The sequence below is a fragment of the Nelusetta ayraudi genome, unplaced genomic scaffold (assembly GCF_046127955.1).
Source record: "Nelusetta ayraudi isolate G7.1 ecotype Tasmania unplaced genomic scaffold, CSIRO-AGI_Nayr_v1 ptg000031l, whole genome shotgun sequence".
In the NCBI taxonomy this organism is placed as follows: Eukaryota; Metazoa; Chordata; class Actinopteri; order Tetraodontiformes; family Monacanthidae; genus Nelusetta; species Nelusetta ayraudi.
Window position 1 is genome coordinate 2,270,555 of NW_027466081.1, and position 18,583 is coordinate 2,289,137.

At 44.4% G+C, this 18,583-nt stretch overlaps 1 protein-coding gene across 1 annotated transcript in view; it reads right to left on the reverse strand.

Annotated features, from left to right (window-relative positions):
• LOC142891378 (inactive dipeptidyl peptidase 10-like) overlaps positions 1–18,583 on the reverse strand; it is a 218,215-nt gene that overhangs the window by 90,976 nt on the left and 108,656 nt on the right. The window contains exons 2-3 of the mRNA XM_076030859.1: positions 4,988–5,102; positions 1,859–1,954 (exon numbers count right to left, since the gene is read on the reverse strand). Of these exons, the coding sequence (XP_075886974.1) occupies positions 1,859–1,954; positions 4,988–5,102 (211 nt within the window). The remainder of the gene's footprint in view (positions 1–1,858; positions 1,955–4,987; positions 5,103–18,583) is intronic.

Consider the following 18,583-nt stretch of genomic DNA (forward strand, 5'->3'; position numbering starts at 1 on the left):
AAAACAAACACACTAATCTGCGGGAGGGGAGATAGACGAGCGAGCGGGGGAGAACGATGCGTCTTCCGGCCCAAACCGGACCGTAATCAGATTCCCTCGCACTTGACTTCACGCGGTTTATTTTAAGCCGCTGGCCTCGCAGGCTTAACATATGATCCCCCCCCGCCCCCCACCGCCTCGTGCTTCAAATGAGGAATCGATGTAAATGAAAACGAAACAAAACAGAAAAAAAAATAAATGAGGGAAAGCAATCTTGTGGCTGGATTCTGCCTGTTTGTGTTGCGTGTTGCACACATTTTTCTTGCAGCGATGACGTGCGAATGATGAAAGGATCTCTGTCAACGTAGGCTTCACTGCATGAGAATGCGCCTATTGCAAGTGAATAGGCCTCGAAATGTGCCCCATTACTATCCTTCGCAGACCCTGAATTGAGACACAGCCAAAGTGAACGACTCTGAATTCAGACTTTACGTGGGTCTGTTGTTTACACCAACAGCCTCATCCCATCTGGTCCCAGTCACCGTGATCGGGGATCCATGTTGCCTTTCGAGGTCATTTTCCTGGCGACCACAGGCCAGGAGATTCTTTACCCAAACACTAGCTAGCTTAACCTCAAGCTAGAGGTCTTTCTGCCCACAAAGGCCATCAGTTTTGCGTAATTTAATTACAAAATGAAGATAATTGTAATCAGTTACATTACTGCTAAAAATTGAATTGTGGAAATATTCATGATTACAAAAGGCAGGGCTTTGTTATTTTTATTTTTTTGTGTGTTGCATGGTTTTCTCTTGCAAAGGTTTGACAAGAGCATCATCCTTTTCTGTTTGCCTCTACAAACCAAAGTTATATCTTATACCTTTTCTAATGCTTCTGATTGGTTCTCCTGTCAAGGTTGGAATTGCTGTTGAATCGTCTCTCTCTGGAGCACAGGCTGAGCGATTCTGAAGTTGCAGGAACAACAAAGTCGTTTGAAATTGCATTCCAGTGATGGTCGTACAAAAAGTAGAGCGGGCGCAAAATATAATTGTCCAATACAAAGAATGTTCAAGACGTTGTCGAACTCCAAAATGCCCATGTCCAACCTCATGACACATCTGCATCTCAAATCCGTTTTGAGCAATGCTGGAAACTAAACACCAACAGTTCAAAACAGTCAAGAGCATTTGTTAAAAAATTTAGGAAAGCAATCCAAATGCAATCAAATGTAATTAGTTACATTACTTTGATAAATTCATTGAATTAGTTACACTTTTAATTTCCCTGAGGGAGTCATCCCAAGCGGATCAATAAAGTCTGTCTATGTCTATGACATTTTCAATGGGGTAACTCGTAGTTGTACCCTCTTTTTTTGCAAAGTGATCTTCCCAACACTGCAGGCCATGTATGGGAGAAGTTAGACCTAAAGCACACCGGACACCACGTGTGGAAAGAAGTGCTCGGGGGAAAAAATGCCACCGCCGTCTTCGGGCGAGCCTCCACCCCGGAGCGTTGCAGAGAAAGATCGGCGACTGCTCGCACTTGCGAGCGAACACACCCGGGGCTCATCGAAACGTCATTCATTTCAAATGAGAGCCGGTGGAAAAACACAACCGCGGCGCCTCGGTAGTGTTCGACAGGAATCACAGCACCGTTACCGGCTCGTCACTCAAGCGGCTGAATAATTCAAGAGCAATAATGGCGGCGACGCGTTCAATCATCGCAAATGGGAGGCGGCGGCGGCGGCGGCGGGTCGCGTCGAGAGGGTCGACGGCAGCCGTTTTCTCTTTTACGATTAAACGTTTGGGCTGGTGGGAATACAGAGCTAGCGCTTGTTCAAGCTCCTCCTCAGCAGGTGCCTCGCACGGCCAAGATGACTCACCATTGATCCATTTGGCCTCGGGGTCGTGGGTCTGGAACTCCGCTTTGAACAGATCCTCCACGGCCAACTTGGTGTCGCTCCCCGGCTGGTTGTCAACTGCGAGAGCAAAAGCAGAAAGACAAGAAAACAAGCCGTGAACTGTCGACGGCGAGCACAGCGATGCGGCCCTCTTCCAAATCAGTCGGTTTCCAGTTTACAAAGCGACCCAGGAGCAGAGGCCGACCTCAAGAGTCGCCATCATCAGGCCACTGAAAGGTACTTTATGTTGGTGACAGCAGCTGCATTAAAGCAGTGACCAAAAATGGGCATATCCTTGTTTTCTGTCTGATACCGATATTAGTAATATTTTCAATACCATAATATTGTGCACTATAAAAGTGTAAAAAAAAACAAAATAACAATCCAGGAAACTTAACAGAAAAACTGATAAGCAGTACAAAAAAATAAAATAAACTACCAACAAGGGGGGGGGGGGGGGAAGAACAACAAACCTAAATGCATCACAATGAAAAGAACAATATGACAAGAAAACTATGGAAGGGCACTGTGCAACAAACCTGAACAGAAACCACAGACAGCAAACACCAACAAACCAACAAGACAAAGTGAGGCAAGGAGTACTTATACACTTGGGCGGGGGAGCACAGGTGAGAACAATCAGTTTTCAGAGGGGCTGAAAACGAGACACAGGTGACAGAAATCAAGAAAGGGAAGTAAACAGGAAGTAAAACTTGAAGACGCTGGCAACAGACTACGGAGATTTCAAAATAAAACAGGAAACGAAGAACATGACAGCTGTCGCGAAGCAACTGGGAGCTAGCTAGGGGCTCTGTGCACCATGCATGCGCAACATGGGTAATCGAACTGTGTTGTGTTAGTGTGCATCTTGTCACGATGCCATGCTGTGTGACTGGGCGTGCACATGCGCGATTTAAACAAAAAGAGGAAGAGAGACAAGGAAAGACAAAGAAAGTCATTGTTTTTTTTTTCACATTGGCTGATTTGGCTCATCGGCCTGATATACAATGCTGTACCGCAAAGTACAAAGTTCTAAGTAACTTTAGTCTCAAATCATGAAATAAAATCCCTCTAACAAAGAATGTTTATTCATTCTCAGGTGTCAGAGTTCTATATTTTCTTATATTTGTATTCAATAAGTTTCTCTTTTCTAAAATTGATTGAAAAGGTCTCTTCAAATGGATATTTTGATTTAAAAAAAAAAAAAATAAGATGTGTGTTTAAAAACTGATCATTATTTTAATTTTTTCTTTTCATTTATTTCTTTGGTGTTCGTGCTGCGGGACAATAGGACGAAACTCATCTACACAATGCTTCTTTCTGTGTCTTTGTCCTTGCGGCAGCGTGATTTGCAAACTGTGCCTCACGGGGGCTTTAAAAAAAAAGAAAATCATCCTAACCACAGAAATACTGGTACTGTGCGTGTTTTTAATATCGTGTTGGAAATGATTTGCCATCGTCCCAGCAACCGGCTCACGACTGAAATGTAAATCAGCAGCCGACAGTGGCCACGTCGTTTCCATGTTAAAGAGGGGAATAACAATAAGGGGCCGGCTGTGTTTCAGGTGCGTTTAATGTCCTTCCTGGATTCTCATACGGCTAATAAAAAAACAAGCACACAAAAGAAACCGCTGGGCAGAACGGTCAAGCGACGCATCATTTCCTCCCCCCCCCACCACCCTGACAGTGACATTTCATATGTTCATTAAAATTATCACTGCCGGGCGAGAAAATCCTCAAGCTGTCGCTGCGTCGCCCCTGGAAGTGTTTCATTTTTAATTACGAAATGTTCCGCCTTCAGCAGAAGGAGCGCGCGCGCCAGGCCGCGGGCGCCCGCCGACTGGGACAGCTGCTGATGGCCGAGCTGAATGGGGAGGGCCAAGTCGTTTTGAATGTCAGCCATATTGGCTTTGCTCAATAACTGCGCGCCGCACGTTTGTTTATGAAGGCAATGAAAGCCTAACCAGGTGTGGATCCCCCTCCCCCCCGGGGGACGACGGCGCGGCCGCTCGATCGTGACGCTCTCGCAGCCGAGGACGCCGGCTGGCTGAGCCCGATTGTGCGAGCAGGTACCGGGTGCGTGATACTATTTAATCACAAAGGGTGTTATACATCAGTGGGTTCAGGCTGGAAGATGAGGTTCCAGATCAGTGCCGCCAGCTCCTAAATCCTCATCAGCGATGGACTTACTTTACTTGCTTACTTGGGAGGAGCCGCGCGACTTACACAAAGTAGCTGCGAATCACTGCACACTGGGGTAACTAACAAAAGATGTCGCACTACCACATGCTGGTGAGCTGCAAGACAAACCCACAGTGGCCTCGCCAGATTGTGATACATTTGAAAAGTTCTAGATCGTCAAATAACGTTACGCTTAGCCCTCTGTTTACAACCTTCTGCGAAATCTGACGCGTCGTTGGACCTTCCATAAGTTTGGCAGAGGACAAAAATAGGGTCCTCCCAGAGGGGGCGGAGCCACTACCTTGCTCAAATTGTCACGCGTGACTGGTGCCATTTGCGACATCACAAAGGGCTTGAATTCCAAAACTGTGTTTTAGCTTAGCTTAGCATATTGTTCACTGTTTATTGTTAAAAGGATCCCCGTTAGCTGTCACAATAGTAGCGCAAGCTCGTCTTCCTGAAGTCCACAGAGTGAAAGAGAGAGTGAAAAAAAAAAATCATGTAACAATAATAATCTGAAAGCAGTAAAACATTGTGGATATCATTATAAAACAACATCAAACTTTATTCAAAATGATTATTTCTTACAGCGTCACATTCATTATTACATCCATAGAGTAAAGGTGTCCATTTCCCACTCACAAATTAAAATCATTAATTTCCAGATGGTACTTGAAAGATGCTTTGCTATTCAGTCTATAATTGATGGCACGATAGATAACTGTCCTCTTTATAGGTTCTTTGGTTATATGGTTGAAAATAAAAGGCTGACTTGTTTTTTTCAATAAAACTACTTTATGTATGTGATGTACAGTAAGCGATGAAAGAAATGGGAATGTAGTCAGTTCAGATATCTCAGAGAGTTACTATTCTGCGACATGGGGTGAGTAAATCACTTTACTGGTGGTCCGGTGGTGCTACGAGCCTTACTTGGAGTGAGGAGGATGACGGACATGGTGATGAGGGAGCAGACAACCACGATGACCAGCAGAGCGATGGCGATGCCCTTCCAGTTCCTCTGAGGAGGACTGACCCCGCCCAGGTCCTGAGGAAGGACAAGGAGAAGAAAAGAACACAGGTGAGGTCAAGAGATGTGAGGTTTGGCTGCTCGACTCTCCACTCGACGCGGCTCCCAGATCAACCAGCGCAGCGGCACTTTGACACTCAACGCAACAACGGGGAAGTGCGGAACTCATGGGGGGGCAGGGGGGGGGGGAATTAATAAGGAAAAAGTAAAGCGTCTTAATCTTGGCAGCCGGGTAATCATTGTCAAGAACCTGTCTGCACATTGCATTTGTCTGTTTGTTTGCCTCCTCTGGCAGCCTGCCTGCATCTTTTGTCTGTTCAACTGAGTTGCAGACAATGAATGTTTCCTTTCCCAGAATACACCGTGCTGTTTACTTTCTCTTTTTCTTTACAGTTGCGGCGAGACGTTGGAAAGCACATTGTCGAGAGTGATCAACATTCTGTTAACGCGCAGCCATTTCCTGCGGAGCCAACATCGATCCTGCCGATCCTTTCCCAGAACCTAGCGGGGCTAACGAGCACTCCGGGCATTGGGAACTGCTGCACCGAACACCAAATGGGATGCGAGATGCAAGAAATTTACTGAGAGGTTAAGAGAAACACGTACTCAAAACACGGCCCCGTTTCCAAATTGCACACCTCTGCATGTGCACGTCAGTTCTCCGCAGTTATTGTGCAGTGCAGTTAATAATGTCAACATCGGAAGTGCTCGTCCAAAATAGGAAATTCTGTTGACGCGTTTTTCACTTCTCCTTCTTCTTCATTTTTTTTTAATTTTTTTTTTTTACCTCAAGTAGCAAATAGGTGGTAAAAACTGGAAAGGTGAAAATGAGTGCATGCGTCGCGCGTATTTGTAATATAACCAGAATTATAATAGATTTTTCAGTTTAGTTTAGTTTTATTCCACTTTGACTTATTTTATTTCGTTTTTAGCATGGGTTTGCTAGTTTTCATTAGTTTTGATATTTTCAACAACAAAAAAAAGCTTACTTTTGGTTTTGCTTTTATTAGTTTAAGTTACAGTTCTAGTTGTTTCATTCTTTGGGGTATTTGTTCAAAAAGGTCAAAGTGACTATTGTACAATAAAATTCAACAAAAGATACAAGATATAAAATATGAGGACTTTTTTTGTTTTGTTTTGGGTGAACTACTACATCAAGGATTACATACAAAGTGCATTACTGATGAACACTGTGTGTGGCACTGTGAGACAAATCTGGTCAAACAAAAAAAATTCAAAAATAACCAGCAAAGTGTTTTCCGTCTTAGCCCCCAAATAAGGTGACGCACTCTTGCAATACCGGGGCCTTTAAATTTTGGTTTGAGTAAAGTGCAGAACCTTTTGAAGGCAATTGAGTCACAGGGTCGCGTCGACATCCCAGTCTCAATGAACATGTTCACTAATGCATCTTCCTGCTTGTGTTGTTCCTGTGTATTTACTGAGCAGCAGCTTGGTCGGTCAAACCAGTCCATTACAGCTGTCTCCTTCCCCATGCTACCTAGCCGAGATGTTGCTTCTCTTTCGGAGGGGGGCAGCGACAGAGGCTAGCTTGTTTAGGTAATGAGCTTCTTAAATGGAGGCTTGTCAGGTTTTTCCCCTTGAGAAGCAAGCCACATATTTCGTCTCTTTCAACAACAAGGCATTGGCTTTTATCACTCGATAAAATCATTATCACTTATAACGCGAGGTGCATTTAGGTGCTGCTGCGTGAAACTAAAACTAAAAATTTCCAAGGCAAAATATTCATTTGACAGAGACGACAACGACGGGAAATATGACTTAAATTTAAGTTTGCTTTTTTTAAAACACACAAAACACTTTAAGTCAGTTATCGTTTTTGTCTTGTAATTTTATTTTTCGTTATTTCGTTGTTGTTTCCGATTATAACCCTGAATATAACCTCATTACAATATCAGTATTCCAAAGTGACTATTTGTATGTATTTTCTTAAAACGTTATTCTTAAATCATTATTGCAAGTTCGTTTGCCGCTAAAAAGTCAGCACACAGCGCTTCTAAAGAGCAAGGGTTCATTTTTGAAATGACACGAGAGATGCGCACAAAAAGAGTTCCACCCCTGCAGCCCTTTAAAAAATAAATAACCCCTGCCCTTTAATGCGCCCTCCTGTTTTTAAAAACTAAAAACCACTGGCATGGTTCCTCCACTGCTTGGTCTCCCACCTCCTTTAAACATCACCCGTCCGACCTGTGAAAAACACACACTTTCTGCAAGGTGTCAAGCTTCTCCTTTTTTACATCCATATATCAATATATATATATATATATATTTATCTGCTGAGTTTTGGATCCTCTGAGTTGCGAGCCTGGAGCAGAGCTGCCGCCACATCTCTTTGCAGATAAGGAACACAAGCCACCATTTGCATTCAAAGCCTCTGTCGGTCAAAATCAGCGGGCAGAAAAAAAAAAAGCGCTGTCTGAGCCGTCCTGAGCGGCCGTCGAGTACACTCGTCGTGATTTTTATCTGCGGGTTGAAATAGCTGTCCTGGAGAGTTTCTGTAGCCTCTCCCTCCCGCTTCACCAACCTCTGAGTCCTGTTATCAGACGGCCTTAAACCGGGTCCTCCAACACATCTGCTCCCTCCGATAAGGTGAATTAAGCCTCCCACCTATAGGTTTCTCCTCACCACGGCTCCTCCTGGCCTCAATTACCCACAAAACCCTGCGGGTGAAATACAGTGATTACGGGCCACCAGCCGACTAACTCGCCCTGATTGACTGGAGGGACGGAGGAACAAGACAATTTGACAATGACAGGCTGGCGTGGCTTTGGGCGCAGAGATTCCCGCCATTGTGATACATTTTACTGTGTGTGTGTGGAATGAGTCACATGGTTTGAAGGCCAGGAAAAAGAAAGTCTCTCCCTTGGTTGATAGCTGGTGGCGAGGAATGTCCAGACAACACTGACCAATAATAGATGAATGATTGTCTTTTGACTAGTCCTCGAGCCAGACCTGCTGAATAAAACATGTCCTAGAGTTTCTGGATCGTCTTCCTTGTCAACTGCATTCAAACAGACATCCCAGTGTTGGGAAGATTACTTTGCAAATGCAATTAGTTAAAATTACAAGTTACCCTATTGAAATTGTAATAGTAGTGCAACTACTTCAATTCATTTGATCAAAAATAATGTGACTAAATACATCTGATCACATTTGGATTATTTTTCAATATTTGACACTGCCAATTCTGACTGCGATAAGCTTACAGCAGCACTCAAAACAGAGAGAGACAATTAAACTGGCAGGGGAATGGTAGGGTCGCTGCAATTCCGATCTTTACAGGAGAGCCAATCAGAAGCATCAGAATGATGATTCAGAAGGCCAGAGAGGCCAGGCTGAGAAGGTTTGGACATGTTCAGAGGATGAACAGTGAATATACTGCTAGAAGGATGCTGAGGTTGAAACTTCCAGACAGGAGGTATCGAGGAAGAGCAACGAAAAGACTTCAAGTCAAGTTAGTGTGAGAGAAGAGGATGCAGAGGACCTGGTAACACAGGGGCAGATGATTGGCTGTGGCAACCCAGAGGGTAACAGCCCAAAGAAAGACGCCATGATGTCCATTCCGAATAAAGTAAAGTCATTTTCCGTCAAGAGCAACAGCAGCCTTCAGTGTGCTGCTTTCTACCTCGTTTTGATGAAGTTGCTGCTACTTCAGCGCCTTTGCTAGCCTCTTTAGCAGCAGGCAGTCTTTACAACTCTGCTTTTTGGTGCTGGCTATGCCATCTAGGTCATCGTAACCTTTTAGTGCTGAGTTGCAGGCGAGTGGGCTTCGTTCTTGTTTACTGCACTTTTACTTTTCAGAGGCTTCTACCGGTCGCCTTCTGGATGAAAGGTGAAACATCTTCTCGTAAACAAGAATGAAGTCCACAGCTCAACAGTCACATCCCCGTTCAGGTCTTTTTCTGTGGCTTGGCCGTGCCTCTTTTAAAGCCTGCCTTTTTATGGGATGCAGGTCCGATCAAAACTTTCTCTCTCTGAGCAGTCCTGCTGCCGTGCCATTACTGAGTTACTGGCAAACTTTTTTTTTTTTTTACCTGTTTCAACCTTAATCCCAACTCATCACCCGCGGAGCTCCGCTGCAGCCAGGACAGCAGACACAGCGTTAGGCCGTTACCCGAGGCCCCTTCGGGGGACTCATAACACTGATCCATGGTCAGCATTCAGCAGGGCCGTTATATTAAGGCAACAAAGCGCTGACGCTGTCCTTGAGGGAAGACAGACACTCTAAATTGCCCTCGCGTCGTCAAGCGTACGATTTTCGTCTTTTCGCCCGTGTCCCCCAATTTCCTATTTAGCCATTTCTTTTGAATCATCGCCCGCAATTTATTAACTCAATTATGAGCGCTGAGAGAATGGCTGAAAGAGTGTTTGACCCGCCGAGTCTCTCCATTAACGTCATTAGGATGGAGTCGGCGCAGTGATGGTGCCTTGATGAATGGCTGTGCGGCGGCCATTAGGACCTTCGTCAGGGGAAGGAAATTCGCCCATAAATCCGGAGCGAACTGCAAGGCAAACCTTTTTCTCGCGCCGCGGACATTTACACGACGGTATACACGTTGAATGGAACGCCGTTCCGAACTCTTGAATCCGTCAAACCCAAGGACAGAATTTTCACACAATGCTGCGACTGTGTTATTTTGTATGGGTCTGCGGTTATATTTCATGCGTCCTTCTACGCATTTCTAACAAAGACCTGGTGGCGCACAAACCAGAATTTGAAGTCAAGACCACCAAGGACCATGAAAATATGCAGAGATGACACATTTCAGTGGAATCTGTGTCGCCTAACATGGTTTTGCAGTTTTTCTTTTTTCAAGGCCAACATAAGAAAGTTCTGGACCGACTGCAATGATTGGCTGAACATCCAACCAGGACTTTTTTTAAAGATTTCAAAGACTTTTATTGGCCACATGGCACTTTGCACGTCAGTGAAATGTTGGTGTGGTAGAAGCCGACGGGATTGTGCATTATGGGGTATAAAGAAAGTATCAAAGGATTCCAACAGTGGCAAGTCAAATATACAAGTCACTGAGACAAACAGACTTGTTTTCCCAGGAGGGAGGCAGCGACACGTGGACGTTCACATTTCTTTTCCCAAAGTGCTCCGTGACACGCAAGACAGGCTGCTTTAAGAGGCTGCAACTGCGAAGCATGGCCACATCTATTTTAATCTCAGTCCACCATAATCCTCCCCCGGTGATCAGCAGATTCACATGAGATGCGTTCAGTCTTATCATGCAGCATTTTTTTTTTTTTTTTTTTTTTTTTTTAGGCACCTCCTTGGTCTCGTCCCAGAGCGCAGACGCTCCATCATAGTTACCCTTCAGGTCGCAACGCTGCACCTGCTTTTGGTTCAGTGACAAACGACGTAACGACACGCGGGGATGTCGAGGAAATCCCTTTTTATGTGGCCCATACTGTGATAAATCTGGAATTATTCGGGGAATACATCATCGGGGGGGGGGGGGGGACAGGCCTGATGTACGATCTGCTGTTGGATTGAATCAATTATTGTTTCTCGTGCCTTGTTTTTGTGCCCGCGGCAGCCTATTTTATTCAGCACCTTGACAAGTCGTAGTTTATGTCGCGGTTGCTTCCCAGGTGAGGCGGCAACTGCGTTTATATTTAAAAAAAAAATCTTTAAAGGTCCTTTTTTTTTTTTTTTTTTTCATAAAAGTCACTTTAACGGTGTTTTGTAACAACATTTTTGAACTCTGTCAAAACGAGAAAAAAAAAAGTCTTGGGGATCGTTAATGGTGCAAAGCAGCTTTCAATGAGTCCAGGACGAAAACTTTTGGAAATGAAGACAACATTATTCACTGCGATTTGGAAATGGGTAATACTGTGTCAATGTCCACGTATGCAGACAAACATTGAAAGATTGAAGATCTGCGGCCGCCCGCTCTGTTGCTGCTATTGGCATGATGAAAAAAGCATCTATTAAGATCCATACCGAGCTTCTCACTGCACCGCCGAGGCCACGCCCCCATCGCTGAATGAACGTTCATCGTCCTCCCATCATTCACTTTGCCCGGCCCAGACAACAATTAGGACCTTCATGTAATTAAAGTGACTGTAATTCGACCCCCGCCCCCCCCCCCCCACCGTCGTCTCCCCTCCCCGTCTCTCCGCGGAGAAGACGCCATCGCGCTCAATCAATACAATCAATTATTCACCGGGTCAACGAGAGCGCAGACTATAATGGCTTTACACGCGTCCTCGGGGAGGAGCCGAGGCCGGCAGGTGAAGCAAAGGTGGCAATTGGATCCTTGGCTGTCTGTCAGGAGCTCGGTCACACTCTCGCGGGCTGGAACGTTATTCTGTGGCGTTCTCAATAGTCATCGTCAGCGAGGCATCTGTGTAATAAATGAGTAACGCAAGCAGCGGTAAGGGGGGGGGAAGGAAAAAAAACAACCTGATTGCTGCAAAACAGTCCCAGGGCGATCATAGGCTTGAGCTTGTGAGCCAGCGACACAAAAAAAAAAAAGAGAAAAAAAAAAAGCCATTTTCTGTAATCACATCATCTGTCTTTGAAATGGCAAGACTGGCCGATGAGACAGAGGGAAAACAGCGCCGTGTAAATAAAAGAAATTCAAAATACATGCATATAAATATATAACCAGGGCAGGATGGCTGTAATAAATGCCTGGGAAGAGTGTTGAGCGGGGTCCTGGCGGAGAGTTTTAAGGCGCCTCTTGCTGTCGGAGCTGTTGGCTATTCAAAATTCAAAGGACTCAAATCACTGATCCGTTCCTGAAAAGAGCGCGCACACGCACACACGCACACGCACACACATATACACACACACACACACACACACACACACACACACACACAGACACAATAGCCGTTTGCCAAACAGCATACTTCACCAAGAACACTTTGATGCTCTACGCCTTTTGTGTCGCGCTATAATCCCTGATTAATGTATGCTACCCGAGCTACAAGCACGTTAGCTAGCTGGTAAATAGTCATCCGCACGCATCAGTGCAACAGTTCCACACTAATATTGCCAGGTGTGATTTGTCCATCTTCAAACATCACATCAACACATCATTTCTTTTGTCCCCGAATGCACAAATGGTACATTTGCTGCAGTTCTACTTTTAGGCACTCAAAATGTGAACGGGTGCCAGCACAAGTGGTGAGACAACAACGCGACTTGCCTTGCTCATATTTACCACTTCATTCTGCAAAAAGACTGTCAATAGGTAAAGTTTCCAAAAGAGATATATATGAAGAAAGACCACCCTGTTGTTGCAGGTGTTGTTAGGATAGAACACACGTTTTTCCTGCCACAAAAGCTGTGCAGTCACTTTGTGGATGTGGCCCTGTGAATTTCAAATTCATTATTTTGATAGTACTGTGAGTGCTGCTTGATAAGTTTATTACATCCAATTTGCAGATGTTTCACAGCTATGTGCAAATGATGTCGCAACCTTTTCAGCACGAAAGATGAAAATCCGTGCTTGTGCCGCAATACAAAAGAAAAGTTGCTTTTGATGGAAACACTTCTCGCACTCCTTTCAACCTGCACTTCACAAAGAAAGAGGCGTCACAGATGTGCTCTGAGGAGCTCTTTTTTGCCGAGGAAGGGAGCCAGCAATAACTAAAGGAAGCAGTACAAAAACTCAAATCAAATCAAATCAAATTACCTTAAATGTATATAAAGGTAAATTATAAAAATCCATTTGTATGGCGTCACAGCCCCTGCCCACATTCTTGTATATAGTGTGTAGCGCATCTCTTTCAATCTCTTTTTTCTCTCTCTTCTAAAGTGGACAGGAATTGTCATCAACGTCACAACGTTGCAATGTGTAGATTCTGATGGATTTTGATTGGCTGTCGGTGTTTCTTTTCCTTAAAATAATTCAGTGACTGCATGAGTAAGACAAATATGTACATATATATATATATATATATACATATATATATATATATATATATATATATATATATATATATATATATATATTTATATACATATTTATTCTTAGGACTGTCAAAATATTCATTTAATTGAGATTAATCTCTGACTCGCCATAGTTAACGGCAATAATAGCGTTTTGATTAGTATGTTAAAAATGCTGTTGTTTTGCATTTCAAAACAGTTTTTATGCCCAAAATCAATGTGAATATATTCATACCAGAGTCTCTTAATTAGTGACCAAAAGAACACAGAGAAAGGATTTCCTCTTTGATCTTTTTAATTATTGCTTCTTTCAAAGCAGTGCATCTGGATCAACTCATTACGCACGCGTTTTATGTACATTTAAGTTGTTAGTGCTGTTAATGAGTGTGTGTACAGATATGCGTTCATATATTTAGCATTGTCCTTACAGTCCTTGGTGTGATCAGGCCTCAATAGATGAGGTATGTTTCTTGGTCACTGTCGACCTTGCCTCCTTCATTTTCAGCACCTCCACACTCGTAAAAGCCAACTGAGACCAGCCGGACGTTGATGTGAATGAACGCGACCACAGTCGAACTGGGACCCCGTTCACACCAAGTCTACCGCACTATTAGGCGTGAAAACGACATTACAGCGCTAATGCATCCCTTGGAACGTTTGATTAAGACCCCGGGAGGCTTCATCAAGCCCCCGCTAACTGGTGCGGTCCGTCTCTGATGTCTTTTCCGTGCCTGCGTGCCGCGCGCGCGGGGGCCACGCAAGGCAGCCGTGCCAACGCAGGAGTGGGGCTATTTATAGCGACCGCAATCTTCCCTTTGCCTCCCTGACCTTGGAACGAGTATGACAAATGACGAGCATTGTTCCAGCGGAGGCCGTTTCACTTGCGACAGCAAAGTTGGAGGGAGAAACCAAAAAAAAAAAAAAAAAAGAAAAGAAAAGAAAAATGGCATCTGCCCCGGCTGGCTTTTGTTTAGCTATGAAATAACAATTCCTCTCAGCCCTCGCGAAATCATCGACCGCCACGGCAACAACGCCGGGGTCGGCGGGCTTAACATCTCCGATTGATCGACAAGCTAATTGGAAAAGGCAAGCTTAGCTGGACGTTGTCATCCTATCGTATTTAGCATTAGTGGCACTGCCCTTCGCCGACGCTGCCAGAGGCCTTTGGTCCTTGTGAGATAATTCTCAATTAGCTGCAGTTGCTGCCATATTGGTTTCGGATACTGGGGGTTGTTGACCCACACGGCTGCGCAATGATCTCATATCATTATGAACGCCGAGGTTTTGCAGTGCACGGAACCATGTCAGGGTCAGGACTGGCTAACAGGTATTTTTCTTTTGCAGGTACTGAAGCTGTAAAAATTCCCCGGCAAAACACTTGTTAAATTCAGGGCCGTTTATATACGCTAAAGGTTGCGATCAATCTCTCTGTCTCGATACACACACACACACACACACACGCACACGCACACACACACACATCTATGCATGTATGAAATTATGAAATCATGACATTTTCAATAAAAATGCCCTGGTTCTGCTCTGCAACTTGAATGAAAGCATTAACCGCGATGAAAAGCGCTCGCACTCGTCTCCCGCTTTGGCTCCCTTTGAGTGCGGATGTGATGAAACGAAGTCCGGCAATAATAAATGATTGTGTTTCTTATTGACTTCTGCTGCCGCGCTGATAACACGCTAGAATTCTTCCAGTGCTTGAAATTAAATGAAAACTGCACACGCAGCCACCACTTAGTAGCTTATTAACATGCCCATTAATGCCGCATTGCCTCTTTATCACTTATTATAAAGCACCAGACCATTAAAGCAGCGGTTTCCCTCAACAGTCTTAGTCTTCCAATTTACTGCTTTTTATTAGTGAATAAAGGAGCTCAATCTGAATATGATTTGTTAATTATGGACTTGTGTGGTGTGAGTTGCTGATACTATCCTGATGCAGTAAAAAGCCAAAGCGGGCCACTAATGAAGACTTTTTTTTTTTATTTTAGTATGGCACACATGAAAGAGTGCAAAGCAAGAAAAAACACTGATGGTCCCGACTATGCAAAATCCCCGCTGGTCATAACATTTGACACTTCTGTATCCTTTAGTGATGTCACGGAGGGCAACGGTGGCTCACATGGTGATGGTTGAAAACATCAGTTTCTGCTGAGAGCCCAAACTCAGCACTGTGGCAGGAGGCTACAAACAGACTATAATATGCATTTGGGGTAATCAATGATGTGAGGTCGCTCCACTGGAGTCAATGATTGATGCGAAGTAAAGATGGAGCAGAATGGGTTGAAAAACAGACCTTCAAAAGTTTTTAAAAAATGCTTTTCTGTCTAAATGTCAGGCCAGGCAATTTTCAAGCTAATTTACGCTTACCGCAGTTTTGACTGCGCCTCGATCTAAAAGTGCCTCCTCATCAGCTAAACCAAAAAAAAAAGAAATAGAAAGCGTAATTTTTTTTTTCCTCCTGTTTCAGAGAAAAATGCGTCTCTGAAGTGTTCATGTCTCACGGTTAAAACAACTTGTGGGTGTCAAAATGTAATCACGGGTACACAAACACGGCCTCGGAGACACTTAAAAAAAAACAACAACAATAATTTGGAGATTCATCTGTCATGCAAATGTGCCCTTTAAACATCTGTCGACACAATCAAAGTAACACAAACCCCAGACTGGCAACGAGCCAGCCGGGCAGAACAAGTGGCATTTCAATACGGAATTTGCGCGAATCCAGCTTGAAGTCCTCGCGTGTGTCATCTCTAGCATTTTAGCCTTAAACCGGGCCAATCAGAATCGATGTTTGCCGGCGAATAAAGGGAGCGGCTGCCATCCGGCCGCCGCTAACTGGCTCTACTGCTCTGATTGGTCCGTTTGGACTGCGACGGACAGGTTCATCCATCTTCCAAGTTTTATTTTGGAGAGGTGTGACATTCCGGGGTTTGAAAGTAAACACGGGCGGTGCTTTCACTTGTCACGACGCGCAATAAATCTTTTCAACGCGAGAATATTTATGTGTCTGTCATCTCAACTCCCTGCAGGAGTTGGGCAGACTGACTCCCCGCGCACGTTCGCGCTCCCCCTCGGCTGTCACACGAACGTGCGGGTGAGTCAGTCCCGCTTGCAAAGGGGAGAAAACAATCACTTCAGTCACATCTCATTGAAATCTTTATCCGAACTCCTGCACCCATGGCAGAACCGGCCCCCGCAGCAGCAGCGGCGTTAACAGGTGAGACGGTTGGGGGGAGAGGGGGACACAGGATAGGAGCCTGCAGCAAACAAACAAAAAAAAAACTACCCAACCATTTGCCGCTATGAATTTTTATGTTTATTTTTCGCCCGAAGACAGTTTTTGAATGTGTTCGGCAGCTTTATCGAAGGCGGAGCGGGACGCGCTCGTTTTTGTAAGAAAAACAAAAGCAGTGAGAGACCTTAATGGGATGTTTTTGATCTGTATGAGACCATTAGAGAATATGAACCCGAGTCACGAACCATCAACCAAATGTAAATGATGTGAGACAATAAAGTCACTTGGGTCTTCCATTCATCACGTCTATTTTAATTTTGGCCAAACATTGAGGATTATATTTATGTGTATATCTTTGTGTGTGTGTGTGTGTGTGTGTGTGTGTGTGTGTGTGTGTGTGTTCATATACATATATATCTATATCTATATATATATATATATGTATATATATATATATATACATATATATATATATATATATATGAGTTGTATATGACCCTATCATCTTCCAAAGACATATACAATCAAATCTTTGATTTGACCACAGGAAGTTAACCAAAGTCCCACCATTTCCGCACCTTTCAAGCACAAAGCTCATTAATTCAGGGAACATAAAAAGAGATCCAGACATCAGTAACGTAAAAAACGAGCGAAGGCTGTCACCGTAGAACCAAATGCATTGCATCCATGAGAGGGCAGGAAATTGTCTGTGCTCGAGTGTGTGCGCGCGTCGAGTCGAGCCGAGCCGAGTTCGAGGCGCTCGTGTGTTTGTCGCACGTAACGGGGTGACGGCCGAGGTTTCAGCAGCCACTCGGCTATAAAATTGCTAGCTGAGAGGGAATTAGCGGGGATGGAGAGGCGGAGAGGGGAGACGGGGAAGTGGAGCCGACCTGCAGAATGACTCGGGTAACGGCGTCCCGTAAACTCTGCAACGAAGCCGTCTTTTTCTCAATTTTTTTTTTTTTTCCGGAAATTTGTTGACCTGAAGTACGTTGAACCGCATGATTAACAACCGCAGCCGAGGGCGAACGAGCAGCGGCGAAGTTTTCCCCGGGGCGGCGAAGGAGATTATTAGGGCTTTTTTTTTTTTTATTTGCATAAAGGGCCAAAAAGTGTTTGTTTTTTTTCACCACCAGGGAGTGCAACGGAACACAGCACAAGAGAAGACAAAGAGGCTTCGGAGCACCTCATCTACATTGTTCCCTAAACAAAGAACAAACACCCACTGAGCAAATGAGGAAAATGTTGTACGAATATCAATTGATAATGGCTACAAAAACTAGCTTACTAGCTTACTTACATACCAAATGTGTTTTGTTCTCTAGTCTCCAGCTTTATGTACAGTTGTATATGTCAATCAATCAATCAATCAATCAATCAATCAATCACACGCGCACACACACACACACACACAAAAGCCTTGTAAGTGTATTAAACCTACCTGATATTTCCCCTCTACAGTGGAAATACAGGATATACAGGAAAAGTACAAGGCTGTTGGCTCAGTCCTTTGAGCCAAACCTTTTGCTCTTTGAAGGCCTGTCAAGAGGAAACCAGGCAGTGTGGGGTGCCGAGCTGCTCTACACGAACAACATATTCTCCTCTCTGAATTGTAATGCACGCTGAGAGGTAAGGGTCAATCCGGCTGGCCGCAGCAACACAAACAAAACGCCTTTTTTTTTTTTTTGTCTTTTTTTTTTTTTTGTCTAAATCCTGCACAAATGAGTCTCTTAAAAGGGAATGAATTGCCCTCCCACCCATTCACTGTGCAGCATATTGACTCGAACCTGCTGTATCGCTGCGCAGACAGCAGCGGCAGCACAATCATCTGATTGTCAAGGTTAACGGGAGAGAAGAAGAAAAGGTGGCACGACTTAAGACATGAAGTCGATGCTGACAGCCTGAGGTGCAGAGAGGCTCAGGAGGCAGAGGGAGAAGCCGATTTGGAAATGAAACAACAGCATAATTTCTGCTGTTTATAACACTGTTTGTTTCAATCGTTCTTCAAACGACACAAAACCTGTTAATGGGTCTGATTTTTGAGTAATAACATAAATTTTCCAACTGGCAACATATATTTTATGCTTTTTTTTTTTTCTTCGATGTCCAGTTCCATTCATCAGAGGCACTGATCAGCTGGATAGCAGTGCACGAACAAGATCATTAAACCAGGATATCAAGTCTGTGGGAATCAATCTGTCAACATTCCAGCTTGTCAGATGGTGCACACTCAAAAACCGCAAGATCCAAATGAGACGAACATCGTCGCGCCGGAGCGTGGAGCCTCGCAGCCGTACGCGTCTGCCGCAGCTCATC